Consider the following 20,278-nt stretch of genomic DNA (forward strand, 5'->3'; position numbering starts at 1 on the left):
ACAGAGAGACAGAGACGGACAGATCCGACAGACAGCCATGCAGACATATATATATATATATATATATATATATATATATATATATATATATACACTCACACGCAAACACAATGGGAAGTGTCTGCCGTTTGAACATGTAGTAGTGCTATCGACACGTAGCGCTATCGACACGTAGCGCTACAGTACATTGGATTTTCAAAAATAGTGATATCGACACGTAGTTCTATTGAGACGTAGTGATAATGGCATGTGTGAATTGTGGCAATAGCACTACGTGCCGATAGCACTACTGTTTTTGGTAATTTGTGTCGATAGCACTACAGAAAATAGCGCAAACGATACGTAGCACAAATGACACGTAGCGCTAGCGGGACGCACCGCCCCCCACCCAGGTGCTGCTGATCGTACTTTGGACCATGTATGCCCCCTTAGATTCTAGTTTGTGATGAGTTATGGCATTTTGACTTTGAAATTAGCTGCAACACAAAATAGTTATTTTCTTAATCAAGGGAGGTAACCGCTCGGTGCGTTTTTGAATAAATCGGATACGGGGTGAAATCGATCGAATTACATTACAAATCTGTTTCAGTTCTAAGATCTTGACAAGGTTTTCTCCCTCAAGATAATAGTACTGCTTGAAATTGACGGAGAAACAATCAGTCTGAAGTTAATTTTGGCGGACGTCTGGCTGACGTCCTCCCGATAGCTGCATGTTTTTTCTTAAATTCAATCATGAATTCCAGACGGAAGTCGATGTGCAACCTGACGCAAGTCTTTTTCAATTGTTTCTGCAAACACAGAACATGATTATCATCAAGCTGATAACTTAAACAAGTGTTGAGAATATAAGCAAAGACAAGAGGCGAAGCCATCAAGGCTCACGTAAGAAATCGACAAACAGTAACACAAACTCAATCACACACACACACACACACACACACACACACACACACACACACACACACACACACACACACACACACACAGAAAGAGCATAGGTGAAACTGTGCAAGAAAGCGAGACACAAGATCTAGATCTGTCTGTCTGCATGTAGCCTACTTACAAGGACACGACTGCCAACTAGTCTCGGCGCGCTCAAAATAATAATGACCGAGACTGTCAGTACTTCCTTCGCGTGACGTCTAACCCTCTCACGTCATAATGTGACGTCAATGTAATGTGACGTCTTCAAATGTTAGAGTTTCTACCACAGACATACACACGCACAGACGCACGCACGCACGCACGCACGCACGCACAGACAGACAAAGTTATGATCGCATAGGCTACACTTACGTGAGCCAAAAACAGATTCACTGATATGACAACAAACAGATGAAAAGTACTGGTTACCTCATTTGTGACCCAGATATGATATGAATACATCGTCCCTTTTCATTGTCTTGTATACCATGACATAGGTTTATTTTCAGTTTTGTAAAAAAATGAGTCGACATGACTCCCATTCGAATCCAAAATGTTACGAATAGAAGAAGTTTAATTAAGAGAGAGAGAGAGAGAGAGAGAGAGAGAGAGAGAGAGAGAGAGAGAGAGAGAGAGAGAGAGAGAGAGAGAGAGAGAGAGAGAGAGAGAGAGAGAGAGAGAGAGAGAGAGAGAGAGAGAGAGAGAGAGAGAGAGAGAGATTATTGGAAAAAGGACTTAAGACGGCGGGAGGATAAGGGTGGGGTGTGTGAAGGAAAACAAGAGATAGACAGAGACATAGCGAGAGACAGAGAGAGAGTTGGGGAGAGAGATGGGGGGGGGAGAGAGACAGAGCTAGAGAGATATGGGGAGAGAGACAGAGAGAGATGGGGAGAGAGACAGACAGAGAGAGAGAGAGAGAGAGAGAGAGAGAAAGCGAGAGAGAGAGAGACAGACAGACAGAGAAAGGGAGAAAGAGAAAGGAGAGAGACAGACAGAGAGCTCACATCTACAGAAGTGAATAAACTAAATTCATACCGAGCACCATTCACCCACTCTAGGTTCGATCTGGTTGACCGAGAATGTTCTTTGTCTTCCACAGCTGTGTGGTGAGTGTGTGGGAGACATGGACAGTGACCACCACGTCACTGCTCGTGCTCACCGTACTGGCGGCACTGACCTACTTTTGGATCACCAAGTATTGGCCATCGTCCTTCGAACGCATGCGCGATGACACCTGTCCAGTTCCGCTTCCGCCCGGCAACATGGGATATCCATTCATCGGGGAAACACTGGAGTTTATCAGAAAGGTAACCTTTCTCAGTTTCTGTCAAAATTTGGCATTTCTATCGATCTGCTTCTCTTTATCCTCTTCGTTAGTGGGTATTGTTCAAAAGTATTGTCCCAAATCCAGTCAATAATCCACCTTGTCCTGTTCTGTTCTGTAATGTCAAGACTTTTTAAGTCAATTGTTTCTTTTCTTATGACGATTTTTTGTTTTTAGTTCAAACATACTGCCAGGGTTCCCCTCACCAGCCTTCAAAGTTTGCAACAGCTTCCTTGAATTTGGGACTGGCTATTCTTGAACATCACCGCGCTTTTGTTAACCTGTTCGCGTCTATCTTCCTGTTTGTATTCTTGTCCGTGGTTCTGTTCCCCCTCTCATAGTGACCCCATCTGCATTTAAATTCAGTAAAAAAACAAGTCGCGTAAGGCGAAAATACAATATTTAGTCAAGTAGCTGTCGAACTCACAGAATGAAACTGAACGCAATGCAACGCAGCAAGACCGTATACTCGTAGTCCACCGCTCACAGCATAGGCAGTGAAATTGACAAGAAGAGCGGGGTAGTAGTTGCGCTAAGAAGGATAGCACGCTTTTCTGTACCTCTCTTTGTTTTAACTTTCTGAGCGTGTTTTTAATCCAAACATATCATATCTATATGTTTTTGGAATCAGGAACCGACAAGGAATAAGATGAAAGTGTTTTTAAATTGATTTGGACAATTTAATTTTGATAATAATTTTTATATATTTAATTTTCAGAGCTTGTTTTTAATCCAAATATAACATATTTATATGTTTTTGGAATCAGCAAATGATGGCGAATAAGATAAACGTAAATTTGGATCGTTTTATAAATTTTTATTTTTTTTTACAATTTTCAGATTTTTAATGACCAAAGTCATTAATTAATTTTTAAGTCACCAAGCTGAAATGCAATACCGAACCCCGGGCTTCGTCGAAGATTACTTGACCAAAATTTCAACCAATTTGATTGAAAAATGAGGGCGTGACAGTGCCGCCTCAACTTTCACGAAAAGCCGGATATGACGTCATCAAAGACATTTATCAAAAAAATGAAAAAAAAACGTTCGGGGATTTCATACCCAGGAACTCTCATGTCAAATTTCATAAAGATCGGTCGAGCAGTTTAGTCTGAATCGCTCTACACACACACACACACAGACACCTTGACTAAATGTAAAAAGACAGGCGCTTTTTTACATTTAGTCAAGTTTTGACTAAATGTTTTAACATAGAGGGGGGAATCGAGACGAGGGTCGTGGTGTATGTGTGTGTGTGTGTGTGTGTGTGTGTGTGTGTGTGTGTGTGTGTGTCTGTGTGTCTGTGTGTGTGTGTAGAGCGATTCAGACTAAACTACTGGGCCGATCTTTATAAAATTTGACATGAGAGTTCCTGGGTATGATATCCTCGGACGTTTTTTTTCTTTTTTTCGATAAATACCTTTGATGAAAACTTGACTAAATGTAAAAAGACAGGCGCTTCTTTACATTTTGTCAAGTTTTGACTAAATGTTTTAACATAGAGGGGGGAATCGAGACGAGGATCGTGGTGTATGTGTGTGTGTGTGTGTGTGTGTGTGTGTGTGTGTGTGTGTGTGTCTGTGTGTGTGTAGAGCGATTCAGACTAAACTACTGGGCCGATCTTTATAAAATTTGACATGAGAGTTCCTGGGTATGATATCCCCGGACGATTTTTTCTTTTTTTCGATAAATACCTTTGATGACGTCATATCCGGCTTTTTGTAAAAGTTGAGGCGGCACTGTCACACCCTCATTTTTAAATTGATTGAAATTTTGGCAAAGCAATCTTCGACGAAGGCCGGGGTTTGGTATTGCATATCAGCTTGGTGGCTTAAAAACTAAAGAGTAAGTTTGGTCATTAAAAATCGGAAACTTGTAATTAAAATTATTTTTTTATTAAACGATCCAAAAACAATTTCATCTTATTCTTCGTCATTTTCGGATTCCAAAAACATATAAATATGTTATATTTGGATTAAAAACAATCTCTGAAAATTAAAAATATAAAACTTATGATCAAAATTAAATTTCCGAAATCGATTCAAAAACAATTTCATCTTATTCCTTGTCGGTTCCTGATTCCAAAAACATATAGATATGATATGTTTGGATTAAAAACACGCTCAGAAAGTTAAAACGAAGAGAGGTACAGTAAAGCGTGCTATGAAGCACAGCGCAACCGCTGCCGCGCCAAACAGGCTCGTCACTTGCACTGCCTTTTGCACAAGCGGCGGACTACGTTCAGTTTCATTCTGTGAGTTCCACAGCTTGACTAAATGTAGTAATTTCGCCTTACGCGACTTGTTTACATTTCGTCAAGTTTTGACTAAATGTTTTAACATAGAGGGGGGAATCGAGAGGAGGGTCGTGGTGTATGTGTGTGTGTGTGTGTGTGTGTGTGTGTGTGTGTCTGTGTCTGTGTCTGTGTCTGTGTGTGTGTGTGTAGAGCGATTCAGACCAAACTACTGGACCGATCTTTATGAAATTTGACATGAGAGTTCCTGGGAATGATATCCCCATTTTTTCTTTTTTTCGATAAATACCTTTGATGACGTCATATCCGGCTTTTTGTAAAAGTTGAGGCGGCACTGTCACACCCTCATTTTTCAATCTTCGACGAAGGCCGGACTTCGGTATAGCATTTCAGCTTGGTGGCTTAAAAATTAATTAATGACTTTGGTAATTAAAAATCTGAAAATTGTAAAAAAAACAAAAAATAAAAAACGATCTAAATTTACGTTTATCTTATTCTTCATCATTTTCTGATTCCAAAAACATATAAATATGTTATATTCGGATTAAAAACAAGCTCTGAAAATTAAAAATATAAAAATTATTATTAAAATAAAATTTCCGAAATCGATTTAAAAACAATTTCATCTTATTCCTTGTGGGTTCCTGATTCCAAAAACATACAGATGTGATATGTTTGGATTAAAAACACGATCAGAAAGTTAACAAGTCGCGTAAGGCGAAAATACAACATTTAGTCAAGTAGCTGTCGAACTCACAGAATGAAACGGAACGCAATGCAACGCAGCAAGACCGTATACTCGTAGCATCGTCAGTCCACCGCTTATGGCAAAGGCAGTGAAATTGACAAGAAGAGCGGGGTAGTAGTTGCGCTAAGAAGGATAGCACGCTTTTCTGTACCTCTCTTTGTTTTAACTTTCTGAGCGTGTTTTTAATCCAAACATATCATATCTATATGTTTTTGGAATCAGGAACCGACAAGGAATAAGATGAAAGTGTTTTTAAATTGATTTGGACAATTTAATTTTGATAATAATTTTTATATATTTAATTTTCAGAGCTTGTTTTTAATTCGAATATAACATATTTATATGTTTTTGGAATCAGCAAATGATGGAGAATAAAATAAACGTAAATTTGGATCGTTTTATAAATTTTTATTTATTTTTTAAATTTTCCGATTTTTAATGACCAAAGTCATTAATTATTTTTTAAGCCACCACGCTGAAATGCAATACCGAACCCCGGGCTTCGTCGAAGATTACTTGACCACAATTTCAACCAATTTGGTTGAAAAATGAGGGCGTGACAGTGCCGCCTCAACTTTCACGAAAAGCCGGATATGACGTCATCAAAGACATTTATCAAAAAAATGAAAAAAACGTTCGGGGATTTCATACCCAGGAACTCTCATGTCAAATTTCATAAAGATCGGTCCAGTAGTTTAGTCTGAATCGCTCTACACACACACACAGACAGACACACACACACACACACACACACACACACACACACACACACACACACACATACACCACGACCCTCGTCTCGATTCCCCCCTCTACGTTAAAATATTTAGTCAAAACTTGACTAAATATAAAAAGAATAGAGATAAAGAAAAGCGTACTATCCTTCTCAGCGCAACCACTACCCCGCTCTTTTTGTCAATTTCACTGCCTGTGCATCGAGCGGTGGACTGACGATACTACGAGTATTCGCTCAGTTTCATTCTGTTAGTTCGACAGCTTGACTAAAATGTTGTAATTTCGCCTTACGCGACTTGTTTTTTTAATCAAATTGATTGAAATTTTGGCCAAGCAATCTTCGACGAAGGCCGGACTTTGGAATTGCATTTCAGCTTGGAGGCTTTAAAATTAATTAATGACTTTGGTCATTACAAATCTGAAAATTGTAATTAAAAATAGTTTTTTTTATAAAACGATCCAAAATTACGTTCATCTTATTCTTTATCATTTTCTGATTCCAAAAACATATACATATGTTATATTCAGATTAAAAACAAGCTCTGAAAATCAAAAATATAAAAATTATGATTAAAATAAAATTTTCGAAATCGATTTAAAAACAATTTCATCGTATTCCTTGTCGGTTCCTGATTCTAAAATCATATAGATATGATATGTTTGGATTACAAACACGCTCAGAAAGTTAAAACAAAGAGAGGTACAGAAAAGCGTGTTATGCAGCACAGCGCAACCACCCGCGCGCTAAACAGGCTCGTTAATTAAATTTCACTGCCTTTTGCACGAGCCGCGGATTACGGTCATTGTGAAAAAATGCAGTGCGTTCAGTTTCATTCTGTGAGTTCCACAGCTTGGCTGAATTTAGTAATTTCGCCTTACGCGACCTGTTTTTACATTTAGTCAAGTTTTGACTAAATCTTTTTAACATAGAGGGGTAATCGAGACGAGGGTCGTGGTGCGTGTGTGTGTGTGTGTGTGTGTGTGTGTGTGTCTGTGCGTGTGTGTGTGTAGAGCGATTCAGACCAAACTACTGGACCGATCTTTATTAAATTTGACATGAGAGTTCCTGGGAATGATATCCCCGGATATTTTTTCCTTTTTTTCGATAAATACTTTTGATGACGTCATATCCGGCTTTTTGTAAAAGTTGAGGCGGCACTGTCACACCCTCATTTTTCAATCAAATTGATTGAAATTTTTGTAAAGCAATCTTCGACGAAGGCCGGACTTCGGTATTGCATTTTCAGCTTGGTGGCTTAAAAATTAATTAATGACTTTGGTCATTAAAAATCTGAAAATTGTAATAATTTTTTTTATATAAAACGATCCAAATTTACGTTCATCTTATTCTACATCATTTCCTGATTCCTAAAACATATAAATATGTTATATTTGGATTAAAAACAAGCTCTCAAAATTAAAAATATAAAAATTATGATCAAAAGTAAATTTCCGAAATCGATTTAAAAACAATTTCATCTTATTCCTTGTCGGTTCCTGATTCCAAAAACATATAGATATGATATGTTTGGATTAAAAACACGCTCACAAATTTAAAACGAAGAGAGGTACAGAAAAGCGTGCTATGCAGCACAGCGAAACCACTATACTACCGCGCTGAACAGGCTTGTCAGTTTCACTCCGTTATGCACAAGCGGCGGACTACGGTCATTGTGAAAAAATGCAGTGCGTTTAGTTTCATTCTGTGAGTTCCACAGCTTGACTAAATGTAGTAATTTCGCCTTACGCGACTTGTTCTTTCTTCCTTTCGTTCTTTCTTTTCCTTTTCTATCTTTCTTTTTCACTAAACGAATGTACCTGGGAACAAAGAAAGCGGCGTACAAGACTGGACCTTAAAAATTGACTTTGCTTCATGTTGACTGTTGCATTATGGGCCATGCCAAGGTCAGCACAGGGCAAGGGTCCAGACAGACCAGGGGTTGTGTTGGCGTTGCCTTCAGAGCAGAGTCTGTTTGAATAGCCCAAACCTCGACAGTGCTTGTCTCATCAAGCACTCATACCAGTGTTGCCAATGTGAAACAGTAGAGAGGATGAGTCTTGTGAAATGTTTCGTCATTTGGACTTTGTTAAACAAATAGAGAGCCGGACTTTCAGAAACAATTCTCGTTAGTGAACTAGCTCTAAGTAGATGGACAACTCAGAAACAATCCTCGTTAGTGAACTAGCTCTAAGTAGATGGACAACTCAGAAACAATCCTCGTTAGTGAACTAGCTCTAAGTAGATGGACAACTCAGAAACAATCCTCGTTAGTGAACTAGCTCTAAGTAGATGGACAACTCAGAAACAATCCTCGTTAGTGAACTAGCTCTAAGTAGATGGACAACTCAGAAACAATCCTCGTTAGTGAACTAGCTCTAAGTAGATGGACAATTCAGAAACAATCCTCGTTAGTGAACTAGCTCTAAGTAGATGGACAACTCAGAAACAATCCTCGTTAGTGAACTAGCTCTAAGTAGATGGACAACTCAGAAACAATCCTCGTTAGTGAACTAGCTCTAAGTAGATGGACAACTCAGGGCATTTTCATTCATTCACAGTGCAGATGTTTACTAACAGATGTTTCCATCGCATTTCGAAAGCAGTTGACGCAATCCTAAACCTAGCTGTAACTGCTGTCTTCAGGTCACCGATGACCTGTGGGAGGAGGGCGGGGGTGGGGGGGGGGGGGGGGGGGGGGGGGTGTTTTTGTATACTCGGACATTCAATTAATCCCAAAGCTGAAAGTCTGGAGGGTTTAAATCTGCTCAATGTCAAACCTCGTACTGTTGAGTCAATCCCCGACATTTTGAACAGGCCATGCATAAGCTGAAGTCAATGTACGCTAAATATGAAGTAGCTTATTCAACAGATGCAGAAGTTAATTAGCATTTGTGTGTGTTGCAGTTTCCTCTGTTATGAACTATGTCTATCGATTAGGTCACAGATGGTTCCCTATCAACAAAACAAGCCCCTTTGTGCACCCAGAGCTTGCCAGAGGGAACATTGCATGTCGAATCTGTGGCATCTTGCCCGCTCTTAATCAGTGTGACTCAGTGCACGAAGCACAAGAATCTCCTTTCGAAGCAAAGCCAGCCAAAGAGGATTGAGAGTTGTGGTGTAGACAGTGCGAGTCATCGCCAACCTCCCCATTCAAGGCAGATCGTGTCAGGATTGAGAATTGAATTAATAGCTGTATAAAATCCGCTATGGGTGAACACAAAGGTTCCAAGGAGCATGCCAGGAGACCACAGCAGCCGGACCCCACAAGGAACTACAAATAGCCCACGCTCAAGCCGTCAAGGCCGGCAGACCACTCTGTCAGTGCACAGCTGCCGTGAAGGGAGACTACTGCGTCACCGGCACCCTGTCACAGTAGTATTTAAAGGCACACACCAGGGGCTGACGAGGGGGGGGGGGGGTTGCACACCCCCCCTCCAGCAAAAAAAAAAAGAAAAAAATTGGGAAAGCTGATTCTATGACCATTTATAAGTTCAAATGGCACCAGATGGCACCATTTTGCTTCTTTGAGCAAAAAATTTTTCCGGGGGGGGGGGCATGCCCCCGTACCCCCCTAGCAAATTCGGGCGCTTCGCGCCCATCACATTCCCTTTCGATTCAAAGTGCACCCCCCCTTACAAGGCAACTGATCCGCCCCTGCACACAGCCTCTCGTAAACCATCAGTTTCTGATCACTGAGCTCCCCGAGCCTCTACATACAGTACAAACATACTTCCATTTGAACGCTCACCGAACGGGAACATCCTGGCTGCTTTCCGTCGAGAGTGAGACATTTTCAAAGAATTTATTTTAGTGGACTGTCTGATCGGACAATCAGGCGCTAGAACTAACTTTTAAAATACACTGATCTGCTTGTGTATAATATGTCACACTATTCTGTTACATTGTGCATGGTAGGCCTATTTTCTTTTGCTCGAAGGACGCAGAGGGAAAATATAGTTATAGATTCGGATACCTGCTAGCCTGCCGAACTGCGCCTACCTATCCCCCCCCCCCCCCGCCCCTCTCTCTCTCTCTCTGTCTCTCTCTCTGTCTCTCTCTTTTTTTTTTTTTTTCAAAATTAATGAAAAACTTTTTTCTTACTTGTACCCTTAGACAATTTTCCTTGGTTGCCCCATGATTGTGTTACTGTTTGCTTAAACCATATCTCCCACAATTCCGAGAGGAATGGGTCACGTGAGACTTTAAAGTCTGCAACATTTACACCCTAGCACTGTCGATGAATTGAAATACATATAAACCTACCCCAATTCTTCATGACAGAACAGCCTGTCCAAAACTCCTCCCACTGTCCACTGGTTTCTTGTAAAAAGTTGTGAAGGTATTAGCCCGACGCCAACCAACAGTCTTCAGAATGGTTGCCAGAGGAATTTTACTTGCAGCTTTACTAGATGCAGCGGAACGAGTTGAATGCGGCGTAAATATTGTCATGTCAATACCCGCTTTTTGTAATCCAATCTTTGTCCATCGACGGATAGTATCTCTCGACACCGCTTTGTGAGGGGCTGTCCAACTGATAAAGAGTCTCGTTTCCGTTCCTCTAAATGCACGAGTTCTTTTGACATATTGTTTCAAATAATGTACAACACAAATTGCCAAATCAGACGGGAAAGCACAAAATACCACTTCATTCTGATGTTTGTTTGGGCCAGAAGTTTTGAGCAAATCCCCAAACCTACATCGTACATCTTCCTTTGTCCAACTCATGTTACGCAAGTCCATCAACCAAATCGCCTGTCCCCTTTGACTAGAGACCAACAAACACAACAGCACAGTTTTAAGCGTCAATTGCGCCAGCGATAAAAATTTTGCCGGTGACCATTCTTTTAAAAAATTTAGCACTAGATTAGCGTCCCATGTCACACAAGTACGGGGCAAAGCTGGCCGTCTGTTGAAAGCTCCTTTCAAAAACTTCTTCACCAGTAGATGACAACCCACTGAACAATTATCCTGAAGGGACAATGCGGAAACAGCGCTTCGTGCCATGTTCAAACTGCTGTATCCTTTGCCTTCTTGGAACAGTTTCGTTAAAAACCTTATCAACTCATGTGGAGAGGCACAAAAGGGATCTCTATCCCGTTCAAGGCAATGCTGAAGCCAGCGTTTGAAATATGACTCGTAGTTACGCTTCGTACCCTCTCTCCAGGCTGACATGATAATGTCTGTTGCTTCATCCTGAATTCCCTGTTTCTGGAGGGCTGTCCGGACAAGGAACATGCTATTAGTTTCATCTTCTTCAGTAGTGGATGGTGCTCCCCTGTCAGTGGATGACTGAGTAAGTTTTCTTTTCGGGGCAACATGACCGGCAGTTCTACTAGTAGACGCAACAGTTTCGTGAACCACACTTGCGTTGTCCATAATGGCACCACCAGCACACACTCCGCCTCTAAGACTTCTATCCTTTGGAGCACTCTTGGAATGAGACTGAAAGGCGGAAAACAGAACGCCCTGAACAATGACCAGTCTAAGGAAAATGCATCAATGGCAAATGCATCTGGGTCAGGTTTCCATGAAACATACTTTCTTAACTGTGCGTTAACACGAGAAGAAAACAAGTCTACATCACAGAGACCAAACCGATTGATGACTTCTGCAAACACTTGTGTGTCCAAATGCCATTCAATGTTGTGTCTATCTACACGGGATTCTGCATCTGCCTCGATATTTAGGCAACCCGGTAAGTGTGTTGCTGTTACACAATTACTATGTGATAAGCACCACAACCAAATGTCTCTGGCAATGTCGTTGCACAAAACTTTTGTGCTGCCCATGTTATTAATACAAGCAACAGTGGTGCTATTGTCTGTAAGTAACTGAATGTAAGAGTGACATAATCCCCTGCAAAGGGATTTCAAGGCAAAATAAGCTGCTTTAAGTTCCAAACAGTTAATATGTTCAAAAGCTTCTTCCTTGGTCCACATTCCACCTGTGGTGCTACCCTGACACTCCGCCCCCCACCCTATTTTCGAAGCATCTGATTTTACTATTACAGTAGGTATGCCTCTGCTAACAGGGGAAGGATATTGCTTTACATTATCAATCCACCAGAGAAGGTCTGAACGAACTTGTTCTGAAACCACGAGTTCTGCATCAAAGTCACCTTTCCTAACAGCAAGGGCTTCATTTTTTGCGATCTCTAATCGTTTAAAAAAGAGAGGTGCAACACAAACACCCGGTTGGGCAGCCACTAAATATCCGATAACTTCAGCCAACTGCCTAATTGTACATTTCTTTCTTGCAGCCAAATCAGCGCACTTAGTACGAATTTTATCAACTGTCCGGGGGGTCAGAGAAACTAACATGTTCTGAGAATCAAGCTGAAACCCTAAAAACTCAATGCATTGAGTAGGTGTAAATACTGACTTCACAGGATGCACAGTAAAGCCCAAACGATCCAACAAAGCACATGTATCTAACACAGCTGCCTGGCATTCTTCAAAAGTGTCTCCTTGCAAAAGGGTATCATCAATGTATATCAGAAGGGTATGGCCAGATAAACGTAAGTGGGCCAATACAGGCTTTAGTAGTTTCGTGAAAATGCGGGGAGAATCACGATATCCCTGTGGAAGAGCCAGGAACTCCACACGTGACCCATTCCTCTCGGAATTGTGGGAGATAAAATTACATAATTATGACGAGCTTACCTGAGTAAGTGAAGTCTAATTGTGGTTTTATCGACCACAATGTAGAGAGGAAAGGGATTACGTGCCTCGCCCTAAGTTGTCTTCAGAGTTATACTGATAACCGTTTTCCCTCCCTATCCCTTTCCTCTCTCTTTCTCTTTTTTCTGCACCATTTACACGTCGTTAAACAGTGACGTATTCCCGCGTTCTCTCTCTCTCTCTGTCTCTCTCTCTGTAGATGTTTTGCAAATTGAAATATGACTGCAAATGATGGATAGAATGCCAATATGCCTTCACTTATAGACTAATTATGCTTCACATTTTCTAGGTCACAACAAGCCCCTCACGCCGCGTATGTTCAATGCGCGGGGTAACTTATGTTATGACGGAAAGATAAGCTATGACGTGTAAGCTTATTATGACGTGTATTATGACTGCTGTCAAACGCCCGCCCACAACAGCTTTTGTTTTGACAGTGGACGGCGACTGCAAAGAACGTTGGCACACACCTTGACGCTATCACTCAGGGGCGGACGAGGGGGGGGGGCACAGGGGGCACGTGCCCCCCCCCCCCCCCGAAAAAAAAGAAAAAAAAGAAGAAGAACAAAAAAAGATTTTTCTATGCTGATTCTATGACCATTTCTAAGTTCAAATGGCACCAGATGGCACCATTTTGCTTCTTTTGGGCAAAATTTTTTTCCGGGGGAGCATGCCCCCGGACCCCCCTAGCAAATTCGGCCGCTTCGCGCCCATCACATTCACTTTCGATTTAAAGTGCCCCCCCCCCCCTTACAAAGCAACTGATCCGCCCCTGTCACTGTTTAAACAAATCAGTCTGATGAAACGTGTGTGTGTGTGTGTGTGTCATGGTGCGTGTGCGTGCACGTGCGTGCGTGGGTGCGTGTGTCATGGTGCGTGTGCGTGTGTGTGTGTGTGTGTCATGGTGCGTGTGCGTGTGTGTGTGTGTGTGTGTCGATAATAATGGTGCGAGTTTACTTGGGGTGGGGTTTCAATGCAGGTCAGGTCATTAAAGATGCGTTTTGCATAATCTAACTCAGTAACTGTCTAAATCATCATTAAATTATAAAACGGACACAGCTAAGCTGCAAACAACATGAGGTTTCAAGGAGACCACCCGCCATGAGTTTATGGGGGTTGTTGCGGGCTTGGCTTAAACAGTATTCAGATACAAGTTTACAGAGCCATGGAATGTATGATTGAATCAAGGAGCACAAGATACACGTCCAGTGGGTACAAGACGCAGGGGCTTGGAGAAGCCCGCCAGTAGGTCGAGCCAGTCAATCGGCCTGGTTCATCTTATCCCCTTCGTCATACGCAATGACCGCCATGTGCATCATTATTCATACACGATTCTTAGGAAGTGAAAAAGGGTCTGCAGGAAAGTTCAAAGGTGATTCGGCTTTCGTGATTCAAGTTCCATTCGTCATACGCAATGACCGCCATGTGCATCAAACACGATTCTTAGGAAATGAAAAAGGGTGTACAGTCAAGTTCACAGGCCGTGATTCGACATTCGTGATTCAAGTCCCATTCGTCAAACGCAATGACTGCTTTATTTGTCGAATGCATTCTTAAGAGGGGTGAAAAAGGGGAGAGTGTGCGGTGAAGATTAAGAATAATTAATCACGGAGAAATGGTGCGTTTGAGTTCGTTGAGATCGATCACTTAAAGCTCCGCCGCTGCATCTGAGGTTCTTCTTCTTGTCGTTAGCTGTTTTTTGGACATTTCATCTTCGTCCCGATTTCTTTGAGATCTGACAACACATTTTTCGGCCTCAACATTTCCCCTACATCCCCTACCCCTCCCCACACCCGTTAATCTCCCTCCCATTGCACCGACCCTTTACAAAAAAAATCTCCTTCCCTTTACAGACTGATACATGTACAAAGTTTTGTTTTTGGACTTTAAAAACTTACTGTACTGGACAATAAAGTGCTGTAGGGGAAAGGCTCCTAATATGGACCGGCTCCTAATATGGACCACCTCCGGTTCTGACAAACTAACGGCGCTAGAGCGCTCAAAACAATTTCATTCGCTTTATTCACCCTCTCTGGGTAAGTTGCACATGTCAAAACAGTTGCAGAAACACAAACCTCAAAACCGTTAGGCTTTTTTGCTTTTTTTAACTTTTGGCAGCGTTCACTCTAAATTTGCCGCCTAAAACGGACTCGTTTCTGTCCACAGCCAAAGCTTTTATCACACAAAAATGGCTACATATGACAGCTAAGACCGTATTTGTTACATTTTAGCAGTGTGTACCCCGGGTTTCTACTGCAAACAAAAAATAATAGCAAAACCTCAAAGTATGTGTGAGTCCCCTAATATGGACCACCTTCAACAAATCGAAGAAAATAAAAGCTAAAAGCAATTTTTATTAATTCATTAAGAAGCTTGCTGAAAATAACCTATAACTAGCCCTCGAGATTTCAAAAAAATATAACAAATAGTCTTTTTCGTGTGGAAGTTGATAATTTCACTTATTTTCACTCTGTTTTTGATAAGCTTCTTCAGTTTCCTGGTGTGCTTCAAATAATGCTCTCATCAACCCGAAACAGCTAAATCTAAAGCATATTTGAATTTGTCTGACCTGCACACGAAGTTGTATCATGTTATTTTGAAGTATAGGGGGCTTTTTACAGTGATTCGTGAAGGCCGCTTCACTGGTCCATATTGGGCGCCCAGGCTCCTAATATGGACCATTTATGATTTTTTCTGTATTTAATTTTTGCTGAATGTCTATCAAAGCTATTTCACTCTAATTAGGCCTAACGGTTAAACTAAGAGAGAAGGACTACCAACCACAAAATGAAACTTCTTCGCAAGAAAACAAGCTAGTTATCAGCAATAAACAACAAGAAGGGCAAAGCCCATACGACTCACATGCTTTACGCATTTTTCCTACCAAAATACATGTGACCTTGACAAGACATAAGAAGTACAATGGTGCTTATTGGCTCTTTCTACCATGAGATATGGTCACTTTTAGTGGTTCACTACCTTATTTTGGTCACATTGCATAAGGGTCAAAGTGACCTTGACCTTGATCATATGTGACCAAATGTGTCTCATGATGAAAGCATAACATGTGCCCCACATAATTATTAAGTTTGAAACAGTTATCTTCCATAGTTCAGGGTCAAGGTCACTTCAAAATATGTATACAATCCAACTTTGAAGAGCTCCTGTGACCTTGACCTTGAAGCAAGGTAAACCAAACTGGTATCAAAAGATGGGGCTTACTTTGCCCTATATATCATATATAGGTGAGGTATTAAATCTCAAAAACTTCAGAGAAAATGGGAAAAATGTGAAAAATAGCTGTTTTTTAGGCAACATTTATGGCCCCTGCGACCTTGACCTTGAAGCAAGGTCAAGATGCTATGTATGTTTTTTGGGGCCTTGTCATCATACACCATCTTGCCAAATTTGGTACTGATAGACTGAATAGTGTCCAAGAAATATCCAACGTTAAAGTTTTCCGGACGGACGGACGGACGGACGGACGACTCGGGTGAGTACATAGACTCACTTTTGCTTCGCATGTGAGTGAAAAAGTGGTCCATATTAGGGGCCCTTCCCCTAATTGTGTGTGTATCAATACCTGCTATTCAGACTTGGTCGTGCGACAGACGTTTTCTTCCACACGAGATATAGAGAATACTACATGGCTTGTGTGTCGTACCAGATTTACACGAGTTGTTTTTTTTAAATATTGAACTGTGAGCGAAAGCGAGCTGTTCACTATTTGAAAAAGCAACGAGTGTAAATCTGGTACGACACAGCAAGCCATGTAGTATTCTGTTTATCCTACATACTGTACTTACGTGTATTTTACTGAAAATGTCCTGCAGTCGAGGCAACTAAATTGCAGACGCTTGTTTTGGAACCTCGATCTCTTCTAAAGCCTCGTGCAATCTATTACGTCAAAGCAAAGAAACGTCACTCTGAAAGTGTGGCGTGACGTGTTAGTTCTAAAGATTCATAGAGGGTAATTAGCGAGCGCAATTTTTGTATGTCACACGCTTTCCTTCTTTGCCACTACTAAAGCAAACGTGTGCAAGATTGTATGTTGCACGCTTTAGGAGCATGCCAAGAACGGATTCAAACTCAAAATCGTCCCTCCAAAAGCCAAAAAATGCACACACGACTTTTATTTCTCCTGCTGTTATCGTTTTTCTCTTTACAAATTCTTCAACGCTCAGAATACTGAAAACGGCATCCCAGACGACAGTACTGTTTCCATACGCGAATTTAGCTTCCCTTGGAAAGTGGCTCACTCAGGAGGCCTGTTAGTCTGACACAATAAGGACAGAGTTCTGAACATAGATGACAAAGATTCCGGAATGAACAAACATTTCGCGGATGTAGACACAGAAAGACGTCATGAAGAATGCGATGCTTCAAAAGATACAGACTGTGACGATGACTGTGACGTCATTCACATATACCGAGACGTCATTCACAGTTGTTCGGTCACTTCTGTCAAAAAGTAGATCTCTCCACAATGGCTGCTCCTGTGTTTAGGTTTGTCAAGCTTGAGTACACAAAACGTGTTTGTTCTCTCTTCTGTTGAAGTTGTGAGACATAAATGCTATTCCGACTTGGTCGTGTGACAGTTCGGCTGTCACACGACCAAGTCGGAATAGCAGGTATTCTATAATGGCGTTTGTCTCGGTGACTTTGGCATCATAAGCAGTGGAAAAACAGGTCCCCGCCAGACTTTCTTGACATGACCTCATTTACATGATATACACACGTGTGATTTGAACGATTATTATGTCACAGATGTCTCTCTCACGTATGTAGGATAAACAATCTTGCACACGTTTGCTTGGCAAAGAAGGAAAGCGTGTGACATACATACGTCATTCAGAAACGATTGAACACATATATAGATTTGTCAAAATTACGCACAGTGGAAGTGATCAACAGTCACAATTACGTCACGTGACTGCTGATAAATAAAGGGAACTTACTTTAATCATTTCGAATGATAACTATTGCCATTACTGTTACTGAAAACGATCGGCGTACGTTTTGTGGTGTCATTTTACCAACATAATTCGGCATACAATTCCCGGCAGCCCCGCAATGGAGCAGACCGTAGAGTTGTTGTGTGTATCTTAGAACCTAAGTGGAAGAATGCCCGTAGTGCACGTAAAAACTTGTAATGATCTGTGATGATTTTCATGCTGGACTACAGGAATTACAGACCTCGGGACAAACGCGGGGACTGGGCGAGCTCTCTCTCTCTCCCTCTCCCCCCCCCTCTCTCTCTCTCTCTCTCTCGCTCTGTTTCTGATCTCCAGGATTGTCAATACATTTAAATATGTTGTTTATTGCAAGTGATGTGATGACATGAGTTAAGTATAACCTTTAAAACAACATCCTCATGGGCGAGGGCTGATTGCACAAATATGCAGCCATTGTTTACACCAATCTCCTCTCTCTCTCTCTCTCTCTCTCTCTCTCTCTCTCTCTCTCTCTCTCTCTCTCTCTCTCTCTCTCTCTCTCTTCCAAAAAGTCGCGTCAAGTGCCTGTGAGGCCCTCCATACATCCTTGTCATTCAATGCGAGGGAGGGGGATGGATGCAGGGTCGCAGAACACACAAAGTGTAAGGTTGTGCAGGGCAAAGAAGTCAAAGACACATTAGAGCTTACATGACTCAGGGGTGGGACTTTTCTGCGAATCCGCGGATTTCCGCGGACACAACTTACGAATTCCGCTGGAGTAATCTATTTTTCCGCGTCCCATTTCATCACAGTATCTATAACTTGTTGACTGAATGATATGGAGAGAAGTGAAGATGGAACAGAACACTGGAGGCTTGAGAGTTAAATTGTGCTTACTGAAAACTCCTGACAACTAATAGTCATTTTGAGTTTCAATGCATTGAATCATACTATTGCCAGTATTGGATTATGGATACATGGTCCATAACGTAAGTATGCATCATTACAATGTTACCATTGTTGTAGGAAAGTGGGTTTTTTGTTTGGTTGGGGTTGGGTGTTTTTTTGGGGGGGGAGAGTGAGGAGATTGTCTTTTTTTTACCTGATCCAAACGAGTTGAATTTTAGTCTCAGAATGCACCAGATTGCACAGATTTTAATGTACCATTTAAAATATTTTGGGGGGAGCATGCAAGGGATTTTCATTTTTTTCATCACAAAAGAGTCCCACCCCTAATGACTCGACCATGGTCATTTTCTTCTCTTTCGTGTACAAGGCAAGACAAGGCAAGGAATTTATTCAAGAAACCCCATGGGGGTACATGGAAAACAAATACAAGAAAAAGAAAGAAATACAAACTCTCAACATATATATATATACATAAGCTCATTCCGATGAAAATCCCGAATTTGCGTCATTGATAGAAGGTATTGGGTATTTTTAGTTCACTGACCCTCTGACCTGCTTGTGGGAGCCATTTTGGAAGCAGGTCAGTTAGAGACAAATGTTCGCAGACACGACGACACTGGGCGCACGTGCAGCACCCACACCGAAGGGGAAAAGTACCTGAACTTTCCATCATCCAACAACCTGCAACTGCGAGTGGATTTTTGTCAGCTTTACAATGTCCTTCTAATACAATCTTTTGCGGGTAACTTGATTCCAATGCGATATTAGTTCCACTCTGTAACAATGCGTTGTACATGTACTTCTTGGCAAAGGAAAGCAAAGATCAGAATAAGTAAAGCCGTTCCCCCGAAATCGGCGTATGCTGCCTGAATGGGATACACGTACAAATCCCAGGCATGGGAATTGTCCGCGAAATCGCGGATTTCCGCGAAAAGAAAATTACGTTTCAGCGAGAGAAAAAAATTGTCCGCGGCATTCCATTATTTGCTTACACAAGAACTATCAAAATATTGGTCTAAAATGTTAAAAATTCGTTTTCTTTCCGGGGCGCCCGCCTGGTCCCTCCAACGGGGCTCTGCCCCTGTACCCCGCCGGGGCCTTGGCGGCCCCTGGACCTTGGCCTATTTTCAGAGTTTTTTCTATTTTGGAGTTCCCATGCCTGAAATCCACTCGTGCAAGAAAAACCATGAGTGAACGTGGGAGTTTCAGCCTTTGAACGAAGAAGAAGTAAAGACGTGACATTGAACAGTTGGCGGTAAAAATAAAACTACATATTTTGGTAAAACACGCAAATAACGTATAATGTATTGTAATTGTATTAACCGTCAGGAGCACAGACTGGAAGTTTTTTTGTTTTGTACAGACAATTAAATCGCCGGCAAAACAAACGGGTGACCAGCCTCACGCATAGTTATTTATAGTCTTGTTCCGTAAATAAACGACTTTGCAAAGAGAAATCTCGTACCAATGACATCTATAATCGTCTCTACAAAGAACCTGCTGTACTTTTAATTTCTTTTTATTTCGTCGGCGTGTTTGCGCTGAAAGTGGTACTTCGCCGCGACAACAGAAAAATAATATAGACATTCTTGTTGTTTTGTTTTCAACTCCTTCAGATTTGTTTGCTGGAGGCTAATGGCTGAGAGAACGCGCTTCGTGGACAGAAGATTGAAAAGCACGCCTTACTTCGCGAAGAACCGTATGGATGGAGGACTTCCTGTTCTGGAGAAGCCGCACTCTATTTTCAGCTGCCAATGCAAAATTGTTTC

At 41.6% G+C, this 20,278-nt stretch overlaps 1 protein-coding gene across 1 annotated transcript in view; it reads left to right on the forward strand.

The window, feature by feature from the left end:
* Positions 1-20,278, forward strand: part of LOC138983184 (cytochrome P450 26B1-like) — a 37,152-nt gene that overhangs the window by 3,757 nt on the left and 13,117 nt on the right. The window contains exon 2 of the mRNA XM_070356595.1: positions 2,024-2,231. Coding sequence (XP_070212696.1) covers positions 2,024-2,231 — 208 coding nt within the window. The remainder of the gene's footprint in view (positions 1-2,023; positions 2,232-20,278) is intronic.

The sequence above is a fragment of the Littorina saxatilis genome, linkage group LG12 (assembly GCF_037325665.1).
Source record: "Littorina saxatilis isolate snail1 linkage group LG12, US_GU_Lsax_2.0, whole genome shotgun sequence".
NCBI classification, from domain to species: Eukaryota; Metazoa; Mollusca; class Gastropoda; order Littorinimorpha; family Littorinidae; genus Littorina; species Littorina saxatilis.